This window comes from Empidonax traillii, unplaced genomic scaffold (assembly GCF_003031625.1).
Source record: "Empidonax traillii isolate 1590-97213 ecotype Southwest subspecies unplaced genomic scaffold, ASM303162v1 scaffold897:size315579, whole genome shotgun sequence".
Classification (NCBI taxonomy): Eukaryota; Metazoa; Chordata; class Aves; order Passeriformes; family Tyrannidae; genus Empidonax; species Empidonax traillii.
The window spans coordinates 214,753-242,547 of record NW_020956090.1 but is presented as its reverse complement, the minus strand read 5'-3'; the positions used below and the strand labels follow the sequence as shown (position 1 = coordinate 242,547).

The window sequence follows — 27,795 nt, the reverse complement described above, 5'->3', positions numbered from 1 at the left end:
ACATTTATGATCGTAAGCAAAGCAGAGTTGGTGCAAATAATGCAAACGGCAGAGTCAGAGCGAAACTGTGACTTTGTGCAGACATTCAAAAAGAGTTGGTCACAAAATGCAAAGTTAGTTGTCGTGGGTTTTTTGCTGATATGCAAGTTTTGTTCACAGTCGGCAATGCGGAAGCTGGCGTGCTTGTTTTTATGTGGTTTATTAGGAAAAAAAACATGTGCCTCTACTTTTCAAAAGGGACATTTCCTTCTCATTAAAAACGGAGAAAATTTTACGATGTGTGCAGATATATCAGGACCGTGCCTGGGAGCAGGCTGCGATGCAGGGCTGCAGTGAGCAGCCATCCCTGCTGAGACACACAAGGACCGCGTGGTTCGTTTTCTTCCATCATTTTACTTCAATGCCACGGATTCCCTTTGGCATATTCCTCTGCCTTCCCGTTCTTGGCCTCCTGTCTCCATCCTGCCCCGAAGGAACGGGACAACTCCGAGGGGAAGGCGCAGCCGGCGCTGATCCGTTCGTGTCCCGTGGACAAACTTACGCAAACGCCACGGCCCGGGATGCTCCCGGGATGCTCCCGCCGCGCTCCCGGGCCACGCGAGACGACCTCCCCAGGGACACCCGGGAGGGACCACGCGACCCGCCGCTCCGCCGCGGAACTACAAATCCCACCGTGCTGTGGCGCAGGGCCCGCGGCCCTCTAAGCGCGGGGCCGCGCCAGGCTTGCTGGGGCCTGTAGTGCAGCCGGGCGGGTGCCCGGCCCCGCCTCCGCCCTTTCGCGATTGGCCGTGGCTTGGCCCCGCCCCCATGGGCCGTGGTGGTCTGGCAGTGCACGGCGGTGCCCGCAATCACAGCGGCCGCCGAGGCGACGGCTCGGCACGGTTCGGTTCGGCGCGGTTCGGGTACGGCGGGGCCGCGCTGTCCGGGCGCTCCGGCACAGCCGCGCGGGGAGGGGGTGTACACCTGAGCGAGCGGAGCCGTGAGCGAGGGCCGGCCTGCTCTGCTCCGCGGCGGCAGGGGTAGGAACGAGCGGCTCTAGAGGAGCGGCCGAGGGCGCTGATTTCCCTCCTTTCCCCCGGGCGCTGCCAAGCCCCCGCCGCTCCGCCCGGCGCCCCCTCACCCCGGCTGGCGGAGGCTGTTCGGGACCCCACCGTGGGGGGGCTGGGGCTGTGAACGGGGCGGCGCTCAGTCCTTCTGCCAAGCCCCCCCGGCCCCACCGCCCTCGGGCGCTGGCACAGGGGTCGGGGTTGGTGCGGCCCTCGCCGGTACCTCTTGGACGCGGCTGCAGCCGCCAGGCGGCTCGTCAGTGCTGCCCGTGGTCAGGGGGGTTTGGATACAGTTGTCTGCCCCTATCACGGGCCCGCCTGGCCCGGGAGCTGTATTTGATCCCTCCCTGCTGGAAGCGAGAGGAGTCAGAGCGTCTCCTTCCGAGGGTCATTGCCCTGCACTGGCAGAGGAGGCAGGAGGGTGATCAGGGGGGATGCAGTGGCAGCAGCTCAGTCTTAGTTCTTGGTAATTCATTTTTAACGGGGGAAAAGGATGGAGTAACAATTTACGGGGTTTCTGCGAAAGGCTGGTGATGCCTGAGAAGTGCTGCGCTGTGGCTGGTTGTTTACAGCTGGTGGACAGCCTTGCCTTGCTCGGAGATAGTAGCACCATTAGTTCCAAATCGTCATGGGAACGGCGCCGTGTTGGCTGTCTGAATTTGCGGGTTAAAAGAAATATTGTAGCAAAGACCAGAAACGCTAAGATAAACCATAGCAAAAGACGCGTGGACTGCAGGAATCTCGCGTAATCTCCCCCAGGAATTTCTGTGTAATCACTTCTCCAGAATTTCATTCTGTCCACGCTCCAAACACTTACATGTTTGCTGAGCAGAAATTCTTATCCTTGTCTGACTCCACCTGCCAAATTAGGCAGTGTAATAAAGTTATTCAGGCAGTCTTTCAGTACCTGGTTTTTTGTACTATCAGAATGTGACGGTAGAGGCTTTGTAAATTTGTAGACAGATATGAAAGTAAATAGCAGAAGCAGTTCTGCTGAAGCCTTAAAATCTGCCAAATTTGAATCTAGGGGTTTTGAAGTGCTTAGAGAAAAAAATCCCCTAATCCAGGTGTATTAGATTATCACCATTCTAAGAATGATTTTGTTTTGTTTATCCCCAGGTAAATTGTGCCGTCTCTCTGCTGCTGAGAAAGGTAAATCTGCAAACAGTAGAATGAGCTTTTCTTATAATTACTTTAAAATACATTTATTTTAAAAACCTTTCTGAGTTGACATAACTACAAATTCTCAGTTTTTACAGTAAAAGTGACTTAAACGTCTTCAATAACTATAAAAATTATTTTACTACAAGTTCTGATCATATTAAGCCAATTCATAAAATGGTTACTTTGTAAAGAAATGTTTTGCAACACAGGGACTATAATCTTGGTGAAAATGTACCTTATCAGAATTTACAGTGGTAAAGATTTTTTCCTTTCTATCATATACAAGTGCAGAAAGAAAATCAGACTAATGTTGCAGGAGCCTAATCACGGGTTTAGGTGCTTCTGTTTATGTAGCAGCTGGCACAGCATGTAAGCAGAACATTGCTGACAGAGCTGTGGACACCAGTTTCCTGTGAGGAGGACTATTGTGAGTCACATATTTTGTGGAAATCAGAATCTAAGTATTACAGTGAGAGGCAATATGCAAACACTGTGTGGAAAAAGGAATTGTGATTTGATTCTGGAACCTGAAAGACTGGTTGGTTATAAGAAGTGAGGTGAAAAAGAGAGATTTCCTAGAAAAACTGGAATGATCATCTGATTAGCTTAAGGCTGTTATTTTCCAGCAAGATTACTGTTTACTTATTTCACATTAAAGGAAAATAGAGCTATGGTTTCTGTTTATATAGCTCTTGGAGGTAGTGCTTGAGCTATCTGGAGTTTAAGCTACTGAAGTGTCAACATAATTTTAAACACTAGTGCAAAATACTTTTGTCAACTCAAACTCAATACCCAGGTGGTATCCTCTTGTTTTAAGAGTTTTGATCTTAGAGGACTGTTTCCCAAAGGAAAGTTGGGAACTCAGTGAACAGGCAGTTGGCCAGAAAAACTGTTCTAGCAGCAGCCAGCCATTTCCAGATGCGGTCTTTCTTAAGCATCCCTCTCTTATCAAGGCAGAACTGTATGCCAGCTATCTGGTGGGAAGTGGTCAAAGTACCACTGTCAGGAAAAACGGGTTTTAGGAATGAATTGTTCTGGCAAGAGCCACCCAGTTCTGGACATGCTTCTTCCACAGATTGTGCAAACTGCACAGCAGCCTAGCTGTGTGTGTATATGCTGTGACTCTGCACGTGTAGGTCTGATGCTGAACCCACTGCATCTGAGATGTGCTTTTTTCCTGACATGGTCTCAAAGCAAGGTTATTAACTCTTCTGCCAGAAAAACTAGGCAGAGCTGATCAAACCTTCTCATATTTTGTGGGTCATCCAAAGCTCTTAAGATCATCTTTTAGTGAATTCTCAGTTTTTCCACAGAGTCTCATTCTCTGCATGCATTTAGGATTGCATGTGACAGATCTGCAGAGAAAGGCTTTTTATGCACCTGTGGTAAGCTGGTCAGCTGAGCTGCTTTCTCTTAGTGTGACTTGAAGACAAAGCATGTGATGAGGAACTTTCTCTTCTCAACTGTAGCTCAAGAATGCTTCAACACAACCCAGAACACAGTCTTTTAGGTTGCCTACTTGCACTCAGAGGCTTTCTTTAAAACAAGAAGTATGGGGAGTTGGGTTTCTGTTTGTTTGGTTCGTTTTGGGGGGGTGTTGTTTGTTTGATAGGGTATTTTTGTTTGTTTTGTTTTGGGTTGGGTTGTGGTTTTTAAAGCAGTAGTTGGAAACAAGCAGTGAAGACCTCCTCCCATAAGACGTGTTTAATGGTTAAAACTATTTTAAGTGCTGCTTGGAGAACCTTGGGGAACTGAGCATTTATTAATCATGCTTATTTATTAGTGCATTGTATATCAGATTTCCCCCTCCCCCTTTTTTCTGGTGTTAATTGGATTAAATTACCATAGGAAAAGACAGATAAGTCAGATTATATGTCATTAATTAGTGCCAAAGAGGAAGTTATTTTCTATTCTAAGTAATATATGAAAAAATATACATGATTTGCTAATACAGTGCAAATATGTCTTGGTGTTTGGTTTTTATTTCCCCGCTGGGCCTTCTGCATCATTCACAACTTTTGTCTCAGCAGGGGTAAGAAACATGAGGGTCTATATCCACATACCACATGGGAGACTGTTGAATCATGGAGAAACTACCTGATGGGCTTGATAGTTTAAGTCTGTTCCTGATCTGGCCCTGGGGTTTTCTGCTGTGGGCCCATTTGCAGGCAGAATATGGGGCTGGTATGTGGTGCACCTATGCTTGCACAGCACAGGCCCATGCAGAGGTACTGGCTGGGGTCCTGAGACCCAGAGGCCCCTGTTAGTGTAGTCAGGAGTGTGAAGTCATCAGAAAAGACAGTCCCATCAAACTGTCCCCAGTTCAGGAGTTGGCATTCTGTAGTGTGTTTTTTTTCTGAAGCTGCTCTAGTCTCCGCTGTGGGGGTAACTGGCAGTGCAGTGACTTTGCATGTGACGGATGCCTATGTGCTGGGACCTGCTGTGAAATTAGCCACTGTGTTATATGGCCCAGTGAATAGCTGGCAGCAGCATACCTTCTGCTGATATGTGCTGGATTCCAGTGAATGATTTCTCAAAGAGCTAAGCATCATGTGGAAGGATCTCAAGCAATCATTTGAACTATATATTTTCTCTCTTTTTTTTTTCCATGTAAATATAATTAATATTATGATTGGAGAAAGGAAAAGTTATACTTTAATTAACTGGAAAGAAGTTTTCTCTTATGAGACAGATACGGAGCTGTGAGGGATCTGGTTGCATGAAATTCAGCACCATATTATACTAAGTCAAACTCAGTTAAGATTCCTAAGCAGATTGTCTAAAAAATATTGATTTTTCTTTTCTTGCCTAATGAACTTGAGTACTGGAAATTAATAGGCTCATTGGCCCATGGTGTATTGTGGCCATGTACAAAAGTTTTATACAACTTGGTCAGACTCTTAGCTGGGCTGTAGGCAACAGAATAGGCATGTTTTGCAGATAAGTTTGGTTCTGTTTTTTCTGTTCTGGAGTTTCTGTGTGGTAACAGCCCTTTCTGAAGGAGTTGATTTGCTAGCATGATTCCCTTACTTTGTGCTAGCTCCATTACAAAAGGATAAAAAAAAGCCCCAATTTCCAAATATATATACTTATATATACACACACACATATATAAAATATTTTTTGTACTACTGCCTGCAAAACTGAATCTTAGTGACCAGTGGATCTAGTCTTCGAAAAAGACCCATGCTACATGTTAGTTAGCAGTCTTCGCTGTACATGGCTGCTTTGGAGGTGAGCTGGCTGCTTCTCTCTTTCAGCCTCATTTGACTGGCTATGGGTAGGTCTTGATTGGGGAACTGAGGCTGGCTTAGATACTGTTTAGTTGGTTTAGTAGTAGTTTTAACATTTTGCCTTGTGACCATATTGTATAGCTTGAGAGTTTCCAGCTTTTATTCCAGAGAAAATGTTGCTAAGGTAGACTACTCTACATCTTACTACATCACCTCTTCCATAAATAGCAGCCATAATTAATTCACAGGATCTCTTTTTTTAAGTAGGCCAATGTAAAATCCCAGGTGTCAGTGCATGAGGAAATATATAATGTTTTTGCATGTGCCAAGAGCATTCAGTTCTTCAGGGCAGTTTACTTTATGAGTTACCCATTGGATGCAGCAGACTTGAGACTGTGACCACTATATATAAACTGCCTGATTTCTTCTTCCTCCCCCAACCCAAAGAGTAAACCTTTAAACATGTGATTAGATATGGTCAGATTGTGTGCTTTTAGTGCAAATGCTTTTTCAGGCAATCAAGGTGCTTGGAAAGTCACTAATGAGGACCCTACTTCTAGTCCTCTCAGGAAAGTAGAAAGAGCCTTTTCTGCACGGGCTCAAACCTCCCCTCTGGCTCTGCTTTTCTGCATTCACAGGTTGAGACCCAATTCTCTCGCCTTTGTGCAAACACTTAACCATTGTGCAAAAGAGGTGAAAATGCTGCTCTTTCATGTGGTACTGGTTCACATTTGCTCTCCACTAGCATGACAGGTTGCACAAATAGCATGAGGCTCTCACAGCCTGCACTTCCCCCCGGCCCCAGCACTTAGAGTTGTATCTTTCGCAGAACAGTGGCCCTTTCCACCCTCTCTGGCTTTATGGGCACAGAGAGCTTTTGTGACACTCTGACCTTCCAGCTCCCCAGCAGCTCTCCATGTCTCTGCATCCTTGTGCCTACATCACCTAGGATTTGACTCAGTGATAATAGGCTAATTGCCAGTGAGTGGAAACCAGGGAACAACATAAGCAGAGACCAAGAGAATAGTATTAATCTGAAAAAGATTTATTTGTGAAATACTTGATAGTGAGGCTTGCTTTGTATTTGGGGCTTATTCATTACCAGCTGTTATAGAACAAAACAACCAGAGGGAGCTGAACGACTTGGTTTTCCTAGTCAGAATTGCTTTCAGTCAGATTTGAAAGCTGACAGAAAACTATTGTAACTAGCAGCAGCTTGGTGCTAAAGGAAGATATGACCAGAAGTTGTGCTGTGAGTTAAATGGTCTGTAAAACAAACAAAACCCCACAAGCAAGAAAACCTTCTAATTGTGATACTACTGATATTTGCTTTGCATTTGCTTGTTAACTGATGTCCTCTTATCTACTTCTCTTCAAATTCTTCATTAGGAAACTAGCTTTTCTCCCATTTGTGGAATAAATAAAGAAGAGAGATGATACTGAAAGCAGTTATGCTGCTGGGCTGTGCTCTTGGCATCAGCACATTCCCCATGGAAGAACCTGAAGATGGAGGGAAGCACTGGGTGGTGATTGTTGCGGGTTCAAATGGCTGGTACAACTATCGGCACCAGGTAAGCACTGCTGGTTCCACATGCTTATGCTGCCTGTGCTCCAGAAAATGCCTGCTCCCAGAGTTGCTGGAAGATGAAAGCTGCCTATCATCTAGACTAGTTCAGACCTTCTGTCATTTGGGCAAGTGCCTCTACTTCTAGACTCGCAGGTGTGTGTGAAGTTTTCAAAACAAACAGCAGCAAGATTTGCTCAGAGCTTGTTTTTAGTTCTTGTTAGCACCCTAAGAATTTCCTTCTGCTGCTGCTTTTACAATGTGAATTTTTTCTTTTTGCTTACAATTTTATCTCCTGGGAAAACTGTCATTAGGAGGAGGAGCACACTTCTGCATCCTGGGAGACCTGTGTCATTTAGGATAAATATTCCATTGGTAGACTAGAGGATTTAACCCCAACTTGCAGGTATACAGATGATACCTAGAGTTAAATCTCATTTTGAGAACATCCTTTTCTTTTCCTTTTTTTTTTCAATTTGTTTTCCTCTTTTCGTTATATTACAACGAGCTCTATTTCTTCTCTCCAGTTAAAAAATCTGTGAAGGCTGCAAATGCACCGGATATTTTGAGAGTTGGGGGATGTGTAGAAGAGGGGTTTTTTTAACCTAAATCAGTTTGCTGGCTGTTCAACATCATTGCCTCAGAGCTGTGTGGTCACGACAAGGATATGGTGTACCAGGGTGCAGGGATCAAAGTGAGTGGCAGAAAGAGGAGAAAAAAGGGAACAGGAACTCCTGAGTTTGACACTTCTGTGAAAACCATTGTGGTCTGAGTGGAAGTGTCAGTGTGGACAGGATCAAATCCAAGTGACTTAACTCTGATTAAGTGCAAGACTTAGTGGCAGTCGGGAGACTTGGCTAGCATTTTCCCTTTGGGGAGTTCTTGGACAATCCCTTTAACAGATTAATCTGTGCTTAAATGCAGTCTTCTCTTGAAACTTAAAACTGCCTCTTACTTGCCTGGAGAGCAGGGTCAATTTAATTCTGTTCTATGTATATATTTTTGTATTTGTAAGTGTTAGGGAAATAGTTTGCTAGACTGTTGTTGGTTAAGGTGAACTCAAGTGGAGATTTTAACACTAGTGTACAAAACCAGCACTTTAAAAACGGAATTGTATTAAATGTACTGGCTACATCTGATTTGCTGAATGCAGGAACTTTTCCAGGATTTATTAAATTCAATGTAACTGCCTGTAAAATCTAGAGAGGCTTCATCCTTTCTGTTTGTGTGTTGATTAAGGAGGAAATGAACCTTCTGTGCGTTGGGCACCCTCAGTTTTGTTTTTGTTTCTTCTCCCCCTCAGCTCATCATCAGTTTGTAACTTGCACTGTAGTGATGAGCTGAAAACAGAATGAACCAGGCTGACAGTCTTGCTGCATCTGGAGAAAAACTTGTTCCTGGTGAATGCTAGCTCAACACTTTGACAAGCAGGTTTTAGGGATTTTTCCAGCTCCTTACACTGTAACTATCACCTGATAATTATCCTTAATATTAACTATTCATATTTCAAATTAAATCTTAGAGAAGAGAGTTTTAAAGTTCAAACTGGAAAACAATTATGAAAATAGTAGTGCTGTGCTTGACCACTGCCTGTCCTGGGGTGTCTAAATATAATTACTGAGTTGTGCTCTGGTTGTTGCTATTGTTGTATAACCAGTCAAGCTGGCTCCCTTCCACTCCAGGAGGAGTTAATACCACTACAATAATTCTTTACCCAAAACTACATTTTTGAAGTTGTGGCTCATGAAAATGCCTTTTCTCAGTTGCCCAGGCACAGAGTTTTTAATCTCTCTGTCAGTGAGCCTTCAATGACAAGTATATCTGCCAGTTCTGAAGAACACAAGATCCATGCTTACATCTTTCCATCCAACAGTAAGTCTTTTGAACATGCCAGTTTCACAGAAACATGTTAACTTTTGAGTGTGGTCATGCTTTGCATGCAGTTACTAAGTAATTCCTTTTCAAGGCTAAAAAATGAGATCAGGATTTCTTTAAATACCTTAATTTTAAAGATAATGTCAACTAACAATGCAAAATATCTGCCATATCAGATTGTTCTGAATTTAAATACTATAAATCTCTTTATTTTAAACTACCACTTGTTTTGGGTACAGTGTTAACATTTGGAAAAAAAAATTGCAACACATTCAATAATCCTATCAAAGTTATGAAATCAGCATCATAGGAGGCTGTGTGAAGGATCCTTCAGAATGTGACTGAGCTCCTACTTGCCTGTCCTGGGCAGGATACTGTGCCTCTGACTTGTCACAAAAAGAATCAGTTCCCACAAGATCCAGCACAGTAGCAAACCTGTGGTGTTCTGCCTAGGGACATTCAGTGGCCAATCTTGAGGGCCTGGTGAGAGTGAGCACCCATGGTGGGAGAGTGACATATGGTGAGACAAAGGCAGCAGTTAATCCTGGGAAATCCACTTTTGTGTGATGTGAAGTATCAGTCAGACAAAGGTGCCTTGGGTATCAAAAAATTGGAGGAATTTGTTCCCAGCAAAACAAGCAGAACAATAGACTTTTAGCAGAGTTATACACTGGAGGAAAGATACCACAGAAATAAGGAGTTATAACAGATTTTTGGAAACATTATGCAGAATGATCACTGTGTCTTTGTGTGTTAATGTTCTTTAACTTCCAGTGGTGGGAGCAAAAGCACTGTAAGTAATTTAATATTTGCTCAAGCCATTTGCAGTGGAACCAGGAATAGGACTTGGTCTTTCACTTCCGTACTTCATCCATCATGAAAGTAGTTCCATCATGAACACACACAAAGATACATGTTATCGTTCAGTATAATAATACCTATACTGTCAGAAAGCAAGGCAGTGCTTCAGGATTGCAGATTTGAGTAATTCTTTGCTTTCCAGGGGAGAAACTGTAGAAGAAAATATGTTGTAGTCTGTTTGCTTTCCTCCAGCCATCACCTTTCTTCCTTAGAACTTCTCTGGCCTAGCCTGTGTACAAGTGGATTTATAGATGTGAATGTTCCTGTAAGTAGTTACTCAATCTGGCTTTTTTTATTTACCAGACTGGTTGCTATTCCAAACACTCAACCAAGCACTCATAATGTCCTTTAGTAATCTGAGACCTCAGCAGACACATTTCTGGGTTTCAGTTGCTCCATTCAGCTGTTCAGGTTGCAGTTAATACATGAGGTTGCATGTTTGTATTACATTTATATTTTGTGAACTCCAGTTGTTTTGCATGCTGCCTGCACACAACACGGTCAAAACATACTCTGTTGTCTGCTCCAGTAGTTACATGGTAGTAGTATATGTTCATCTGACTAAACAACCAGAAAAGCAGAAGAAATACATGACACCCTCAAAAATGTCTCATTTCGTACATGAAAATTTTTGGAGAAAATAGTCCATCATTGTATGCTGCACAGACCCCAGGAACAGTAAGTTTGTAAAGGCTTTGCAGACTCCGAAAACACTGAGTTTACACCCGTAACCTCAAGGAATCTAAAACTCATCTGAGACTGGTTATTTAGCAGTCAGTGGTCAGGATCCACTATCGTTGTAAACCAAGTATAGACAAGATAAGGATAAAACCACCATTTGCACTTAAATATCAGTGAGATTCACACCTTGCAGGCAGTTATTTCTGGGACTGTTTCCTAGTCAGGATGATCTAAACTTGTCTTACGCTTTTATCTCATCTAGTTCCTAAAATAAATTTTAAGTGGTTTGAATAGTACAGAGCCCAGTGTGATAGGCTTATTGTCACTGCAGAGCTAGCATATATATTGCTTTATGCTTGTGGCTTCTCAATTCTTTGGTGTTTTAATCCTTATCTTAGTGGTTTTGATTAGACTTGCTTGGGCTGTGGAAGGAGTATTGATGTGTTCCTCTCTGCTCCTCAGGAGTTACTCTGACTTCTCTGTAGCAGCTTTTTGATTACCACGCTGCTATTCAATAGTACTCCCCTCCCATTCCTTGGAAAAGTGGCTCAGCTCTGTACTGCACAAAGCGCTGGATAAAATACCTTTGGGGAACTTAGTGGCGTACATGAGCAAATACAGCACTAAATGCTTCTGATAGATTTAGAGAATGAGTCAACAAAGTAGTCCACATTAAGAGAAATAGTCTGCCTGTTCTGGGAGATGATCATACCATCTAACTGAAATCTAAAGCTGGCTTCACATCAGATCAGAAAGAGACAAACCAGTACTACCTGGATACTCCAAAACACATAATCCATGGAAAACCTTATGTGAAACAGAGTCTTACAGAAGATGGAGGGCATATTCAAGGAGAAAAATGCCAGGTGGAAAAAGTCTGGGAAAAATTAAAATAATAAAAAAAAAAAACCTGAATGTGCATACATGGGTTTGTTTTCAGTTCTTGTTTTTGGTCATATATTTACTGAGCTTCCTGAGTCAGGGAGTTTATTTATTCAGGGTTCTAGTTACTACCAGCCAGAGCAGTATCTTACTCCAGGACGGTCTTAAATTCTCCAGTCTTGAAAGTAACAGACACTCTGTTGTGATGTCTTGGCTGCTTGGCTTCAATTAACATTTCCTCACTGTGCTTAGAAAATTGAAACTGAACTTATAGGAACCCTTCCTAAGTTCTTGATAGAGCTATACCTTGTGGCAGGTTTACTAATGTTTGTTTAAACAAAGGAATGAGACATGGTTGGCATCTCAGACATATTCTCCTACCATGCTTACATATTAGAGTTCATTGTATTTTAGGCAGTGATGTTTTAGTGTACCTGTAGTAGGAATAGTGCCCCTTTGCAATAAATCTGACAGTTCATTACACATGCTTTTTCAGCCATGAAACTTGCAGTCATAAGACAAGAAGTAACCAATGTCACAGAAGTCCAGGCTTTTCCCTTTAGGAACTATTTATGCATGCTCATGTCATAAACAACTTGATTTTTCCAAAGAATCCACCCAAGCAGTCTACTGAAAAGCTATGTCATTCAAATCTGTAAATAGCTGTATGGCAGAGGAAAATAGGGGTGGGTGTGGGGGGTTTTTTTGGGGGGTTGTTTTTGTCTTTTTGTGTGTTTTTGTTTGTGTGTTTTCTTTTAGAATTCCCCCAAATATACATTTTGGGAAACAAAATGCCCATCTTAGGAAGATAGATTAATTCACCTTCTGATCTCTGCTTTCAAAGTCTAGGAGTTAATTATTTAAGCAAATCTTCCATAGAAATTGGTAATGTAGCAACAGGTTTAGACAGGGGATGAAAGGTCTGAACCATGCTGTTAACGGTGTCGATTTTGGAGCTTGCCTAAGGTCCGTTGTGCAGTAGGAGCTGTACAGCTACACCTTCCCCTATTCTCTGCAGGGCAGATATTGCCTATCCCAAATCATGGTCACAAAAGCATGGTTTGCATTTAGTGACAATTTATTCAGTAGATATGTGTAGCATTCATTTCACCTCCTAAACCAACAAGAATAGTACCAACAAGAGATCTGGGACAACTGAACAGCTGTCTCTTTTAGAGTGGTTTGCAGGTAGATACTGCAGAAATATCTCTGGGAGAAACAGGCTCAAATAGCTGCATTTGAGAGGCAGTTACACATCAACAGGAAATACTCTAGATTCAGAAACGCCTCCCTACTCTAGCAGCAGGCTTCTGTATTCTGCTTTTATAGACATTTATGGGTTTTTTTATATGTATAAAGGGAATGAGGAGGAGCATGTGACCAATATCAAAGGTGCCAAATCAGGTCAGCTAATTCTATGCAATAAACTCTTTAAGTGTTTACTCAGAACTGTCCTACTTTAGCTGATGGAGTTTTAGCAGCAAAACATGTTTTTACGCCTTTGTCTGTGCTATCTTTATGCTATCAGCAGATACAGTTCCCTTAGCAAAAGCCTTAAAAGGCCAGGACAACCCCCCGACAAAGCGTAAGTTAAGGTTCAGGGGAACTGATTGTATTGATTTATCTCCCTTCACAGTAGGGAATTCAACCCATTTATTTTTACCTCTAACATCTGCTTTACTAAGACAGGATGTACTGAGCAAACAGTCACTGAACCAGAAGGAAAGAGAGAAGAGACAACCCCCCCCCCGATAATATGCATTTACAAAGCTTAACTAATTTTGTGTACTTGGCATTAATTAAAAACACCTCTGATGTCCCTACTGTCCAGCCTGTACAGTCTGTGGGAGCACCAGACACTTGCTGGTTGAATTTGGTCATATTGTATCACTATAGTATGCCTTAAGCATTTCTGGGTGTTGCCATCCTGTAACTGTTTCTGTCAACATGTAGAGGTGTATTTCATCTTGACAGTAAGAGGGGATCTGTGATCTACTCGTCAGTCAGTGTAGAGAAGTCATGATTAGTGTTTTCTTCTGCTTGGTTTGCTTCTGAAAATCAAATACATGCCGAGTCAAACCTGCACTGTTTTGTATTATATGCGATACCTTTATAACTCTGGTTAACCTCTACCTTTTGACTTGCTGAGGCAGCATCTGGTATAATAACATACAGGGAAGTGGAAAACTAAACAATGGAGATTGACTGGGATAGGTGGAAGAGTACGTAGGCTGACTGTGTAGTAGGAAAGGGAACTGCTCTAGTAAGAACGGTTTAACATTCAGCATTAGTCACCTGAGGGATTTTCCCGTGGGAGTCTTCATTAGCATTGAATGTGCCTCACCCTTCCCAGAATCTTGTACAACTATCTTCTCTTTTCAGCTTCATCTTCAACTGCACTTAGAAGACCAAGGATTGTAAATTTACAAGATTTTACAGTATTCTTTCAGTTAAACTAGTACTCCTAAGTCATCTGAATGTATGTTGGTCCACTTAAACCACTTCAGTTTGGTTTCCACACGAGCAAATAAGATTAGTTCAACAGAAGTAAGCTTTAAAGCTAGCTTCTTGGCTGCATTTGAAATGTGCATTTGTTAGATGAGATCTCTTCCATTAAACCTGCCCAGCTTTTTCTAGCATGTGGTGAGTTGTTCTCGTGTTTAGGAATGATTTTTAATGTCCCATTAGGTTATGCACAGACTGCAAGGTTAAAAGAAGAGAAACATGTGAGCTGGGGTTACTAAGAATTTAGCATTCTGATAAAAGTTTGTATTTACTGTAATATCACTTTAATGCATATTGTTATTTCTGCATCACAGGAAGATGGTTCTGTAAATAAAATCTGCTTATTCATATCCTGCACAAGTCAGGAAAAGAACCCGAATAGAAATTTTGCAATTCTGTTTTCCACTGAAATCTATTTTCCTGCCCTGAAGTTGTTACTCTGTAGAGTAACTAAAATTTAATAAATTCTTAGCAGTGATGACATTGGTGAATTGTACTTGCTTAAGCCAAGGACAGTTTTCAGTGCCTAGTCATGCAGGCTTGGTGCAGAGCTAATTGAAATTGGTGGAAATCCAGCACTTCTCTTCTTCTGCTTGGCACATTTTGAATTTATCTCTCAGTGCACAAGGTTTTCATTTAGATTTTCTCACAGAAGGCAGAACATTGCTGAGAACCTTTTGTTAAATTTTATCTGTACCAAGTCTGAAGTAACTTCTGGTTTCTGTTTAAGTAAGAAATCAAAATAGGTAACAAGACAGAGATTTTTATCAGTCTCTATTATTAATGCAACTGCTCCTAATTAGAGAAAGACCTTTTTTGGTTTAACTTCTAGCAACCCTCAGTCTCTAATATTGGAATGCAGTTTCTTTTGGACAATAGCCTGCTCTTAAGTCTGCAAAGCTATTTTTGTTCTGGTCTCAAAGGTGTCCTGCTTTCGGTCAAGGTCCGAGTTAATTTTTTGCAGTAGCCATGAGGGGGTGGAACCTGGAGCTGTGTGGGCATGGCTAAGACCCTAACTGTATTCAAGACCATCTCAGGCCATTGTTGGGAGGGGGAAAAGGGGCTCTCTTTCACTTCCAAGAGAAGGGTATTCTTTTCTGGTCAGAAAAAAGTGTGGTATGGTGGGGAAGAGAAGGTTGGTATTTGTTGCGGCTTTGGCTTTCCACTTCTTACACTTTTTGTTATTAATGTTATTGCTGTTACTGTTCATTTCCTTATCTTGTTGCTGTTTCCGGTAAATTGTTTTTATCTCAACCCTTTGAGATAATCTTTACCTTTTTTGCTTCAAACTGGAGCTGGAGGGAAAGTGACTGACAGTGTGTTTTTTTTAGTGGGGCTACTAAATTGGAGAATACCATTCCTAAACCACGACAAAGGTAACATTTCTATTAAAGGTAGTAATGAAAATCTGCTTAATTTCAGGCAGATGTGTGCCATGCGTACCAGATTGTTCACCGAAATGGAATTCCGGATGAGCAGATCATTGTCATGATGTATGATGACATTGCTGATAATGAGGAGTAAGTGATGAATGTACACTAGTCACAGACTATCTCGTTACTACAAACATGCTGTAGTCACCAGTGTGTTTTGAGTCTGTAGGAGTTTTGTAAGAAAAGCCTTTGAAATGTGCTCATGAACTTTTTAAGTCTTACTCCACAGCTCAGCATCAGTTGTGGCACTGAGCACTGCAGAGCTTCATTGTTTTGAGAATAAGGGACCTTAACTGCCAGGTGAACAGAGTCAGCAGACAAATAGCCTAAACCCACAAACATAGGGATGCTTTGTGTATGACTTGCAGGGCTTTTTTGAAAGGACATTACCAGGTAAATTTCTGGTATGTACATTCAATGAGGAAGGATACAGGTCCCATTCTTAGTGACTGACTAGAGCATATATTTGATTTCTGTATGAAACAGTTCAGTTAAACAGCCTCTAATTCTGAGACAACTTCTGCCAAAATCAGCAGACATCACATGCACAGCACCACTGGGAGCACAGAGTGAGGGGGAATAAAGGCAAGATTGCAAGGAGAGAGATGATAGTATAAGAGACCACCCACCTACATCTTTAGATTAATTTGACGTGATCTGAGGTGGGATACTTGAGTTACTCTGAGGGTAAGGAGTAACCTGAGACAAGCATATGTGACTGACTGAAGTGAAAAGGCCTTTATATTCTGAGATCACTTAATGACACATGGTGCAACTACTGTCTCTCAGGTGAGCTAGCCAGTGAGGACAGTTTAAATGGTTTCCTAGTTGTTCCATGGCCATTGTGTGGCATATGGGTAATTATTCATGTTTATGTTCCATTTACCTTTCAGAAATCCAACAAAAGGCATTATCATCAACAGACCTAATGGCTCAGATGTGTATGCTGGAGTGCCCAAGGACTATACAAAGGAGGTAGGAATGAAACCCCATTTCCCAGGGTAGGTTCAGCACTAGCCTATGTTTTATATGAATCCTTTCAGCCTGTATCTTACACTCCAAAAAGCACATGGTATAAAACCTCCAGCTGATTTACCTGCTTAATTTGGCATGAAGGTGTTATTGAGATGAATATAAACAATAGATGCTTTGAGCTGAAGCAGTGGTCATAAAAGTGAACCTTTACGCTGTTGCTGTGCTGACCCATGAAAGAAGAAAGGTCTTGCATTCATAAATGTTGCCTCTCAATCTGAAGAACAGCTGTGTAAGACTAATTGTTTAATTGGAAAAGTGATCCAGTCACTCAGTGATTTCATGGTTCGGTAGCCAAGTGAGTCATCAGTGGCTAATGCACTAGATAATGATGGACTGAAAAGGATGGCCAGCTAAACTTGCCATCCATATATGGATCCTGACTTTCAGGAAACCATCTTTCTAAATGAAGATTTTGTTGCTGTTTTTCTGATCAGATTTACCTTTAATTCTCTCAAATCCTTAGGATGTTACTCCAAAGAATTTCCTTGCTGTTCTCAGAGGAGATGCGGAAGCAATGAAGGGGGTGGGATCAGGAAAAGTATTAAAAAGGTAAGACAAGTTTAATTCAGAAAATAATTGCATGTGTAGGTGTACATTGACACTGATTTTGAGAAAAGAATAGGGTAAATAAGAGCAGCTTGGGAATCCAGCAAGATTATTGATGGCAATTCCAGATCATTCATGTTAAAAATACAGCAGTTGTGGTTTCTTAAATTATCCGTCACAAAGAAGCAACTGCTGATTATTTGACTGGTATGGAATCCAGTAGAGGTTAAGGTTTAAAAATTCTAGACGACAGTGTAAATTTTACTAAGGTATTTGTTATTAGACTATTGACTTTTGCAAGGGTGGCTGTTCAAAGAGAGTTTTATTAAGGTTTGGGGACCTTGAGAAAAGATTTTCTAAGGCTTGGCTGAGTGTAGATGAACAGTTGTATTAATCACCTGAAGTGGTGAGACTTAGGAGTTGGTGACAGAGGGACAGAGAGCTTAAAGAGCTCATCAACTAAAAAAATTGTATGTCTAATCCCAGGCTTGGTCTTTGTAGTGCAGGTACACACTGAGGCTGAATATAGACCATAATTCCATTCCTAATGAAATGGAATTATGGTTTATATTTGATGCAAAAACCAAATCTCTGTGATAGAAAAAGTAAAGTTACAAGCAATTAACCTTGTAAGTGATGTATTAAGCTTAAGTTGTTTGTAAGCCAAGTTACACAAATGATTGTAAGTTTGGCAACATTCTAATATACAAACAAGAATAAGAGCAATGTATTTGAGAGCCTAATTAGAAGTCCTCTTCGAAGGATACCTGGTGTCACTTACTCATCTTGCTTCTACAGAGTTTGAGATGTGAAAGTATGATGCTTACTTATCAGGTGTGTTATATTTCTTATGGCTGGTAAAGACTTATATTTTTGTACATACCGTAATTGCTGTAAAACATTTAAGATTTTAAATTCAACCATTTGGAAGGACTAACAGAGTTAAAGAAAAATTGTGAAGTGTCTGTCTTCATATGACAGTTTAATTTTAGAGGCAAACCAGTGAAACAGAAGAATCCCACCCTGACATTGAGGAAAATAATAAAAAAGGACAGTAGTCAACTAAGCTATTGCTCTGAATTGTTTAAACTTCATCCTGAAAAGCTGAGGTAGAAAATTGCTCATGCAATGCATATCGGCAAAAAGTAAATAAATTGCTGCACGTTACTAGATTGTGCTCTTATAGTATCTGGAAAGAGTGAAGAGGTGACTATAAAGCATTTTTTGTTTAGAAAAATTACTGCAGAACACACCTCACCTGTGTTCTGTGACTCTTATGTACTCAGGAAGACAACTTGAACCGACATATAAAAGTCCTAGTTATTTACATTTCACTTCGGTCAAATTATTTGCACTTAGGATTGAGAGCTGGAACCAGAAAAGTAGCACCAAGCCCTTCTTTATTATACTCTGTTATGCATTTTCAAGTGGCCTGACTGTTGCTACTGGGTGGGACAAGAACTCAATTATCCTCTGCCCCGAAGGTTTCCAGATGGACTTCCAGGTTGTCCCCCTAACTAGCAGGTTATTGGCCAGACAGAAGGCTGGACAGTGTCCCCTTGAGCTGCTGCAGTTGCACTTGCACCCCTTTGCTGGACCCTGGTACAGAGGAGCAGAGGATGGCCTAGGGACTCCTCCTGGTCTGTTCACGTTTTATGTTTGTCCCTGAATACGGTTTAAAAGCAAAATCCCCTTGCAGATATGGCTGTTAGGGAAAGACCTTGCTGTCACCCAAACATGATCCATTTGCTTTAGAGTGCAGTAAGACTGTACAGCCAACAGCACCATAAATGTGAGGGAAGCACAACCTGTGAGCATTCAGTGCTCAACTGACTGAAGGGCCACTTGGTGCAGATGCCAGTCTGGCCTTGTGGTGTGTGTGTACACATATCAGTTCTCCATGGAGTTGTAGGCTGACACCCATTTGGGTAACTGTGGCCACAGAGACGGCAACAAGGTAGTACATGCGCATACCTAAGGATCTTAGCAAGGAAGTTTTTATGATTTATCCCTCTGTTATGGGTGCCTTGATATAACTTAGTTATAAAAGCATTCATTTTTTACCAGACTGCTAGAAATGCCCACAGTAAAAGAAATTCTTCACATAGCCATTAAGAAACAATTGTACTTCCACTATACCCTACATACCAACCCCTGCTTCACAATTAGTTCATGGTTTGAAATGTGAAGTGTAATTGCCATGTTTCCCATGTTTGAGGGAATAGCATATATTCCTGTTTTCATTCCTTTTGCAGGCACTCATCTCCTCTCATAAGCACCCAAAGTAGTATGCTTGGGAGGAAAAAAGTATTACCAAGAGGAGGAGGTGCATCAGCTCTATTATTTTCAGATATTGACATGTCTTGGCACTGAGAAGCATATGATTGTTGTTGTAATGAAGATTAGGTTGGAGTAATTAAAAAGAATTTGTTTGCAATTTTTTCATAACAGTGGTCCCAAGGATAATGTGTTTGTTTACTTCACGGATCATGGAGCTCCAGGACTTCTGGCTTTTCCTGATGATGACGTAAGCATTTTGGGGATAACATAAAATCCATCCTTTTAGTGACATACTAAAATAAATGTAAATTGATAAATGTAAACCATGAAAATATTTAATTCACTGCTATATTGAGGGGAGGGGCATAAAAATAGCAATCTTCTCATCACTGCATTTTGGATTTTTTTCTAGTTAGAATCTGAAGCATTCAGTTGAAACTAAGTTATGTAATTTCATATTTCATTGGGCTTTGTTAGTCCAAACAGACTGTTTCACACAGATATGACTGGCTTTATGGTGCTCTGTATTTACGCTCTGGGACCATTACTCATCTTTTCCAGAGTGGTAAATATTAGAATATTGTTTTTCAGAAGGGCAAAGCATTGGATAAATTTGTTGGGAAAATAGAGTACATATTCACAGCAGTTAGTGTTTATTCTTACTAAATGAATTGTGTATCTGTTGAACATAAGTGATTTTAAAAAAAGCTTTCTTATTTTACAGCTTCATGTGAAGGACTTGAATAAGACTATTTGGTACATGTATCATCACAAGAAGTACCGGAAGGTAAACAAGCATATCAGAAGTTGTGAAGTAAAAAGAGCAGCTGGCATGGAAGAGAGAGATATTTCTTCATACTGAGACTAATTCAAAGCAGGAGGAGTCTGGTACATGCAATGAAGTTTGCATTAGGATTTTGCACTTAAAAGGATTGATCTGCTCTAAATTTTCTTTCTTTTCCATAGCTTACTGTGTTTTTGCAGTTGATGTTGAGATGTAATATACTGCCATTTGCTAATGCAGAATATTCTGAACTAGAAAAACAACATCTCTAACTACTGCACCTCCGTAATCTGTACCTGACTCTTCCTGTGCTTTGTTCACTTCAGACTGTGCTGTTACTACAGGAAGTTTGTATATACCTCATGTTTTCCTTACAGTTGCTAACATAGTTAAAGAGACTGTACCTCTTGTCGAAAAATTCTGTGGATTTGTTTCATCACATGTACTGTTAGGCAGAAAAATTAATATTTAGAACATTTTATTAGTGTTCTTTTTTAAGCAGCTCTTTGTGGTAATCTGTCTGTTATGGCTGGCTGTATTTAGGAACACAGACGGCCATCAGTTCCAGAAATACTGTGTTCAGTAATGATACATTTCTGTGTCTAAAGAGTAACTGTATATTTGATCTGAGCTTCATACATTAGTCAGTAGATCTGTGTGGATTCTATAGGGATTAATACCACTTTTTTATTATGATTCTTTCCCTTTTCCATGTAGTTCCCAAAAATGAAAAGTTATCTTTTGGCTTTGTACCCTTGTGCATAGCTTTTGTTTCAGGAGTAGCAGAACAGGCCAACTAGCTACAGCTGAAAAGCACTGAAGGACTTTTCTCCATTTCCTCATGGAATTTCATAAGGTCTCTTATTTTTTTGTTTTATAGATGGTGTTCTACATTGAAGCATGCGAGTCTGGATCTATGATGAATCATTTGGCTGATAATATCAATGGTGAGCAATCAGTTAACTTACTGGACTTAAATGTCACAACTTGTCACAGACCTAAACTGGTACTGACTGTGTAAAGAATATGTTCAAGGCACTCGTATAGTTTTAGCAAGGGAGCACAAGAATTTGAGGAATACTTTCCATTTACAAGAAGTTCTTTTCAAAGAATTAACAGAATCTTACAGAAGACTAACAAGGCTTTCAGTTTCTTGCAAATGAGAAGTTGAGAGTATTTCTTTTCAGGAACCACGTGGTTGCCCTTAAATAGTAGCAGTTAAGTTATACAGACTTTTCTCAGCCTCAGCACTGCAAACAGCAGATGTGAAGTTCCTGCTGAAAGTTTCACTGAGTAGCAAAGGCACTTGTGAGACACCATAGTCAGGCAGTTTTTTTGCACATTTGCACAATAGCCCAGGATGTGGAACTCAGATTTTTCAGAGTTTCTAAGCTCTCTGCTGCAGAGCTGAAAGCTCAGCCTTGATTAGGATGAGGAATCACAATCTTTTGAAACTCCTGTTTTGTGGCAGGGAGACCGAGTAGTAGTTTTGGAGCTGCGATTCCAGGGAAGATCAACCGTGTACCTATCCATGGCATCCTGGGTCCTTGGCCTTGGGACATGCTGCCTGACACCTACCTAAACTTCTTGCAGCCCTGTCAAAGATTTACAGAGAGTTTCTTGTTGGTGATTGTTCAAGATAAATGCTCAGTAAATCAGCATTTTTCAAAGTTTGTTCTGTCAGAAATTCCCAGTCTGAGGACTCTGGTTTTACAACCAGCTCGGCCATAGACTTACTAAGGCAGGAAATCACCAATTTCTTTATTACAGTACCCAGCTGTCTCTGGCAGCTTTCAGTGGGGAGCTGCAGAGATTAACTTGTTACTTAGTCACCATTCTGAAGGGATATAAGAAGAACCTTTTACTACACAGACAAGGTTTGAGACTTTTTTTGACTTTTTAGCTTTAAGCTGAGTAGAAACAACACTGTAGCTCTATAAAATCACGTGTAGCACTTCTTCATTTTGAAATGTGGACTTCAGTTACACAAGTGTTGACTTTGACAAAAAGCCAAAATAGTTTTTGTCTTAATTCCTGTAAAGATATGTTTACAATATTTCTGGCATGTTAGAGGTGACTTACTGGGAACACTGTGCTTGGGGCAGATGTAGGTTTGTTTTGCTTTTCTCTCAGTGTAGAGTGTTATCTAAGAAAATATATTGCTTAGAAGGTGGCACTTTCTGGAAGAATAGATGATTTTTAGGGGATTCACTTCAAGTTTGGGGAAAAGTTCTCATTATTGTAATGAAGAAAATAAATGCATAGATAGTTGTTAGTGCACAGTGTTCTCAGGCAGTTCTTTAAATAGTAGATTTTTCCTTCAGAAGTGCATTTTCTTCTTTAAACACACCCAGACCACACATTTGGCAGCAAGGAAGAAACTGTTATAGCAGCACTGAGTCTGACTGAACAGAATTATTAACAGGCTTCCTTCCTGCTATTTAGAAGTAAATGATTGAAAGCCAAAATACTTAATTAGACAAATATATCACGTGCAGCTAAGTATTAAATCATGTGAGGGGAGAGGGGGTTAAAAAAAAAAAGTAAGGAGGAAAAAAACCCCTTTCTATTTGTCTTACAGTTTATGCAACAACAGCTGCCAATCCCAAAGAGTCATCTTATGCGTGTTACTATGATGATGAAAGGCAGACTTTTCTTGGGGACTGGTACAGTGTGAATTGGATGGAAGATTCAGATATGGTAACTTACTTAGATAAGTTTTTTTCATTTTTAAAATATAACTCTATTAAAGGATTTGTGAAAGTATTGGGTTTTATGTAAGACTTAAATAAACAATTTGAGTTGCTAAAATTATTTATCTACTAATCAGAACCATATATAATCTGTATTTGTTTGGGCCACTTAATTTGTTTCTGAAATTAACTCTGAGAAATAATGTCTTCTTTTATTTATAAGATAGAAACTTTCTAGTTCCAAATTCACATAGTCTTTATTTGCTCATCTGAGACCACATCTCCAAACATGTTGAACAAATTGGGCAGTTCAGTAAGTTGTGTGTTTACTTCAGGGGTGCTTAAGTACTGAATTGTGGCTAACCCATTTTTTAGAATACTGCAGAATAGTATTAATAAAACAAATCTGGGATTTGTATGCTAACCCACTCCCCTCTTGCCCTTTTTCTGGGAGTTTAGGAGATCACTAAAAGCAGTATGAGACTATGCTGTCGAATCTTCTTTTCAATTTTTAGTTTTATGTCTTTCAGAGGTTGTATAGCTCTCACCTTATACTTCCTTCTGCATACTGGCAGTTAAGACCCTTTTCAGGTTTCCTTGCATTTTTAGAATAGCTGAATTTAAGTATCTATGACCTCATGGAAGTTTGTTCATGCAGGAGGATCTAAGAAGAGAAACACTCCACAAGCAATTTCAGCTGGTGAAGAAACGCACCAACACCAGCCATGTGATGCAGTATGGAAACAGAGTATGTGTTTGAGTTGGCTTCCTGGTCAGATATATCTTAGAGCCTTTCATCCTTATATTTTTAGACCTTAAAAAAAACAAACCCAAACAAACCCAACTGTAAACTAGCAGGGTTGATTTAAAAAATGAAGCTGTTTATCTTAGAACACCACTAGCAGTTAAGAGATGATCATCCTGGTGCTAAGGGAAATCAGCCTTGTGTGTGATTTAATCCAAGGAGTCAGGATACGAGTTGTCCTCCAAGCTCTGCTAGTGATTTGACACTTCAGTCAAGTATAAGAAGGGTATTTACCACTTCCAGGCATATTAGAAATATTAATGAAATGTTAAAAAGTACAATGATCCCTCAAAAGGGGAAGAGCTAAGAGGTGTTAAAATGTTTATAGCAGTCCCAGTATTCAACAGATAAAAAAATCCTTTAAAAAAGAAAAGATGTGAGATTATTTAACCTGGCAGTCTTTTTCCCCATGGTGAGTTTTGAAAAGAAAGATTCCCTGATTTTTGGCAGCCTCGACCTCTTTGTATTCAAAAAACTAATGTGTGCACACACACACTTACAACCCTATGACCTCCTTTATTTTCTCTGATAAAGCAAGTTTAGAGAGTTAGGTTTGCATGGCAAAGCAAAGACAGACCACCTATGGGGAGTGATTGACAGTTTCCATCTGTTTACTTTTTATCCATCAGAGTATTTCCTCCATGAAAGTGATGCAGTTTCAGGGCAAGGGGAAGAAAGCTGTGCCCATTTCTCTGCCACCTGTAGAACACTATGACCTGACGCCGAGTCCGGATGTGCCCTTCGCAATCATGAAACGGAAGCTGATGGCTACCAATGACATTGTTGAGGCTAAGAAGATTGCTGCAGAGATGAAAGCGTACCTTGAGGTAAAATCAAATAAATCCTGCAGAAAAGAAGTTGGTGTTGCTGTTTTCAGTGCTTTTTTTTATTTTGACAGAATACTAGAAGGACAGTGAGTGATTTTGGGTTTCAGGAGTCTGACTTTCTGATACCCTGCTTTTCACTTGTATGTTAAGAGACAGGTCCAAAAGACTGCTAAAAATAAAAGTCAAAATTGGGTTCCTTAAAGAGCCCAAAAGTTGAGGGGGCGTTAGAGAAAGAGAAATTTCATTTCAAGTCTTCAAAGTAGATTTAGAAAAAGCAAGTTTTAAGTTCTTGTTCATTTATGTGCAGGTGAAAGAATTTATCCAAGAGTCCATGCGAAAGATAGTCACCGTAGTAACAGGATCAACAGAAAAGACCAACCAAATTCTGTCAGACAGACTGACCATCAGCAATTATGACTGTTACCAGTCAGCAGTGAACCACTTCAAAGCTCATTGCTTCAATTGGCACCTATCCGTGGTAAGTCAATCATTAGATATAACCTGATAAACATACTGGAAAAACTAGCACAGTAGTTGTAAGCACATCTCAAAATCATCTTTTATTAAAAAGCTAGCTTGGGGCAGTCATACAGCTTAGTTTGGGGGAAAGGGTAAGTATTGTTTTTGAAAGCAGGAAAACACTTCTATTAAACCTGTAGGTAAGCAAAAAAACAAACCCAAAAATAATGCCTAATTTTTATTAGTTAGTGCTGTTCCTTCATCAACTCCTTCTCAAAAAATCCCAGTATTAAATAAGTCATGTTACAGTTCTGCTCAAAGTATCTCTACTGACAAAGCAGAAACACAAGCACCACCACTATGAATTAATAATCTTGGTGCATTTATATTTATGTATTATGATTTTGTGTTGCATAGTTCCTTGCTATAGCCTCGCTGCTATTTCCATGGTCTTGCTGAATTCCTGAGAGCCACCTTTTAACTTAGGGCTTTGATTACCATTTGCTCTTCTTGGGATCCCAGTTGAGGATCAAGTCCTGGTGTTAGACAGGATTGTTAGACTGTTAAGAATAAGGGAGTCCTGATGGCAAGATATCCTCTTTAGTGTTTTGTTTTGTGGGATTTCAAGAAGATCCATGGGTAAGATGGCCTTGCCTAAGAAGCCAGTGTGCAGCACAGCTGAATTTACCTAAGGAAGTTCAAAAAGCAAAGTGCACAGAAGAAAAATCTGTTTAGCCCAGTACTAGGTTATCAAGACCATCAGTTGAACACCTTGAATATTAGTAGTATCTCTAAATTACTTCCACAATTTAGTTTGGATAAACAGTACCTGGTCTTCCTCACTGAAATGATTAACAATGTTTGTTTATTTCAGTATGAGTATGCACTGAGACAGCTGTATGCCTTGGTCAACCTTTGTGAAGGAGGATACCCCATTGACAGGTAATGGGCTTCTCCCAGATACCCAGTGTAGATTTATCTGTGGTTAAAAAAACCCAGAAACTAATAGGTAGATGAAACCTAATCCTAGAACCCTGTTCTGCTCTGGTGACCATTTTGTCAGTAAAGTTCCCACTCTGAAGTTAGGAATGTTTATTTTGGAAAACATATCATTATTAGTTCCTTTTCCCTCATGATGATCCATGTCTCATGTAACCCTTTAATTTCCTTCTTGAGCCTCAGGGGAAATTACAGGCAGTCAGAGAATCCCACTGTACCGCACAGCATATAATGACATGACTGGTGCAAGGGTGTTGTCCTGTAACTCCTGTATGATCTTGCACTGAAGCAAGCCTGGGAACTGCTGTATTTTCTGTGCTGCCCCCTCAGCTGCTGGCTCAGAACACCACAGCTCTGCTGGGTTCTGGTGACAAAAGGGAACATGGTGCTAAGCCCCTCATCTGTGAGAGTGTGGTAGGAAAGCAGGGAAGTAATGGGCTAGGCTGACCCTTGTGGTGGTGTGGTAGGGCCAAGGGGAGCATGGTGTTGAAATTATGTCTTGGGAGTTTGTGGTAGTGGTTGGGATTCTAGCTTGTGAGTCATGCAAAAGGAAGAACAGAGAGAGAGGAAAGCAGAGGGGTGGGGAATGTAAGAGTGGCCTGGTAGTTCAGACACACTGCACATGCAACCCAGAAGACGAAGAAGTGCTGCCCTCACTCCTGGTGGCAACCTGCTGCAGTCAGTTCAGGAAATAGTTTGAGAGCAGGGGACATAAAAAATTAATCATCATTATTGTTCTCTGTTGCAGAATATTCCTGGCCATGAATCAAGTGTGCCTTGGGTATTGATGGAAACAACAGTCTCTAATATAACCCTTGCTACAAGTGATAACCTTTCATAATTGTAATAATCCAGACTTTACATGCATGCAACCTGCAGAGAGTCAACCACTGTACTGGAACTGTGCTGGGAGCTGACCAAGAGCAGTGCAGCAATTGCCGTGCTCTGCTCTGCATCCCCACCTGCTGACAGCCTGCTGCTTTGAGAGGGGCATCTTGGCAGACCTCCTGGAGCTTTCAGGATGGAGAATTTGTGTCAAAGCACAATGCTCTTAAGAATGAACATTACAAGTCACCTATGTGATTGCTAAATCCATGCTAAATTTAAACATTGAGTCATTAATTCTGGAATTCTGTTTATACTGTTGCTAACTATTAGCTTTTTAAACAAAGTTAATGAATTCCATTACAGTGACTAATTTGCAGATTGGTCAAAGAGTGAAGAAACCAAAGCTTGTTCTTTAAGCTTTAACTCCTTAACAGTTTAAAGAAATTAGTTGCATTAGAGAAGTATTTGATGTGAACAGCACAGTTAAACTGTGAACAGTAAAAGTCTTTGTGGGTAGAAAGCACTGTTTCCCAAAGAAAAAAGATATCTAATGCTGTAAATTTAGCACCAGTATTCTGTAATTAATTGTATATCCACACAAACCTGTGGGAAGTCATAGAGTACAGGAATTGCCTGTGAATAAAAATAAAGTTGACAGATTCATCCACCTATGGGGCAGTACAGTGTCTTGTGTCTTGAAAATGAATTAATCATTAATTCTTTGATATTGCCTTAAAATGTTAATCTGTCCCTGTAAGATTTTTATGAGACAGGTCACCTAAAAAAAAAAAAAAATCCAAAACTGAACCAACAAAAGCCAAAACAAACCCCAAAACTACAACCTAAAAGCAAAACTAATGAAAAATATCAAAAGCCCCAGATCACACTTGAAGGCACCACTCCTTAGAGATGACTCAATAAAGGACAAGCAGGGGAAAAGGTAGAGCTTGTGAAGTTTCAGGTAGTCCATACCTTTTTACACATGGAGACCAGAAACAGAAATACTCTATTACAGAGTTCTTTCCAAAAATTGAGTTAAAATACACAAAATTACCTCATCTCCATTGGAAAAGAATGAATTTTGAGAAAAACTAAACCAACATCTCCAGGGTAGAGAGAGTTCTGGGTAGCTCCAAACAGAATAGAGAGGTTGTGGGGGGTGTAACTGAAACTGCATTTGTATAAAGCAGAGCCAGATAACTCCAGGAGCATGAACACTTTCAGATAAGTGAGAGAGAGAGAGGCTATACTGAGTTAATAAATGAAAGTTTAAACATTAGGTGTTGTTGAAAGTT

General features: G+C 40.6%; 1 protein-coding gene across 2 annotated transcripts; it reads left to right on the top strand.

The window, feature by feature from the left end:
* The first annotated feature begins 845 nt into the window (after positions 1–845).
* Positions 846–27,178, top strand: LGMN (legumain). Of its 2 annotated transcripts, XM_027902631.1 has the most exons (15): positions 846–886; positions 2,166–2,198; positions 6,833–7,014; positions 15,234–15,331; positions 16,138–16,219; positions 16,743–16,828; positions 19,277–19,352; positions 19,830–19,892; positions 20,770–20,836; positions 22,471–22,589; positions 23,241–23,330; positions 24,017–24,214; positions 24,522–24,692; positions 25,548–25,615; positions 26,421–27,178. In XM_027902631.1, the coding sequence occupies exons 3-15, from the start codon at positions 6,877–6,879 to the stop codon at positions 26,458–26,460; spliced, it is 1,296 nt and encodes a 431-aa protein (XP_027758432.1). In that variant the 5' UTR covers positions 846–886; positions 2,166–2,198; positions 6,833–6,876; the 3' UTR covers positions 26,461–27,178. The 2 variants fall into 2 exon arrangements, with proteins under 2 accessions (XP_027758432.1, XP_027758433.1); XM_027902632.1 differs by lacking the exon at positions 2,166–2,198 and having other exon boundaries at positions 867–886.
* The last annotated feature ends 617 nt before the right edge of the window (positions 27,179–27,795 follow it).

What these genes read in the sequence shown, in the direction of transcription:
- LGMN (XM_027902631.1), top strand. Translation starts at nt 6,877, where the DNA reads ATGATACTGAAAGCAGTTATGCTGCTGGGCTGTGCTCTTGGCATCAGC. An exon ending in TGGCTTTTCCTGATGATGAC is followed by an intron (nt 19,353 to 19,829) that starts GTAAGCATTTTG and finishes CTTATTTTACAG; the next exon opens with CTTCATGTGAAGGACTTGAA. An exon ending in ATCACAAGAAGTACCGGAAG is followed by an intron (nt 19,893 to 20,769) that starts GTAAACAAGCAT and finishes TTTGTTTTATAG; the next exon opens with ATGGTGTTCTACATTGAAGC.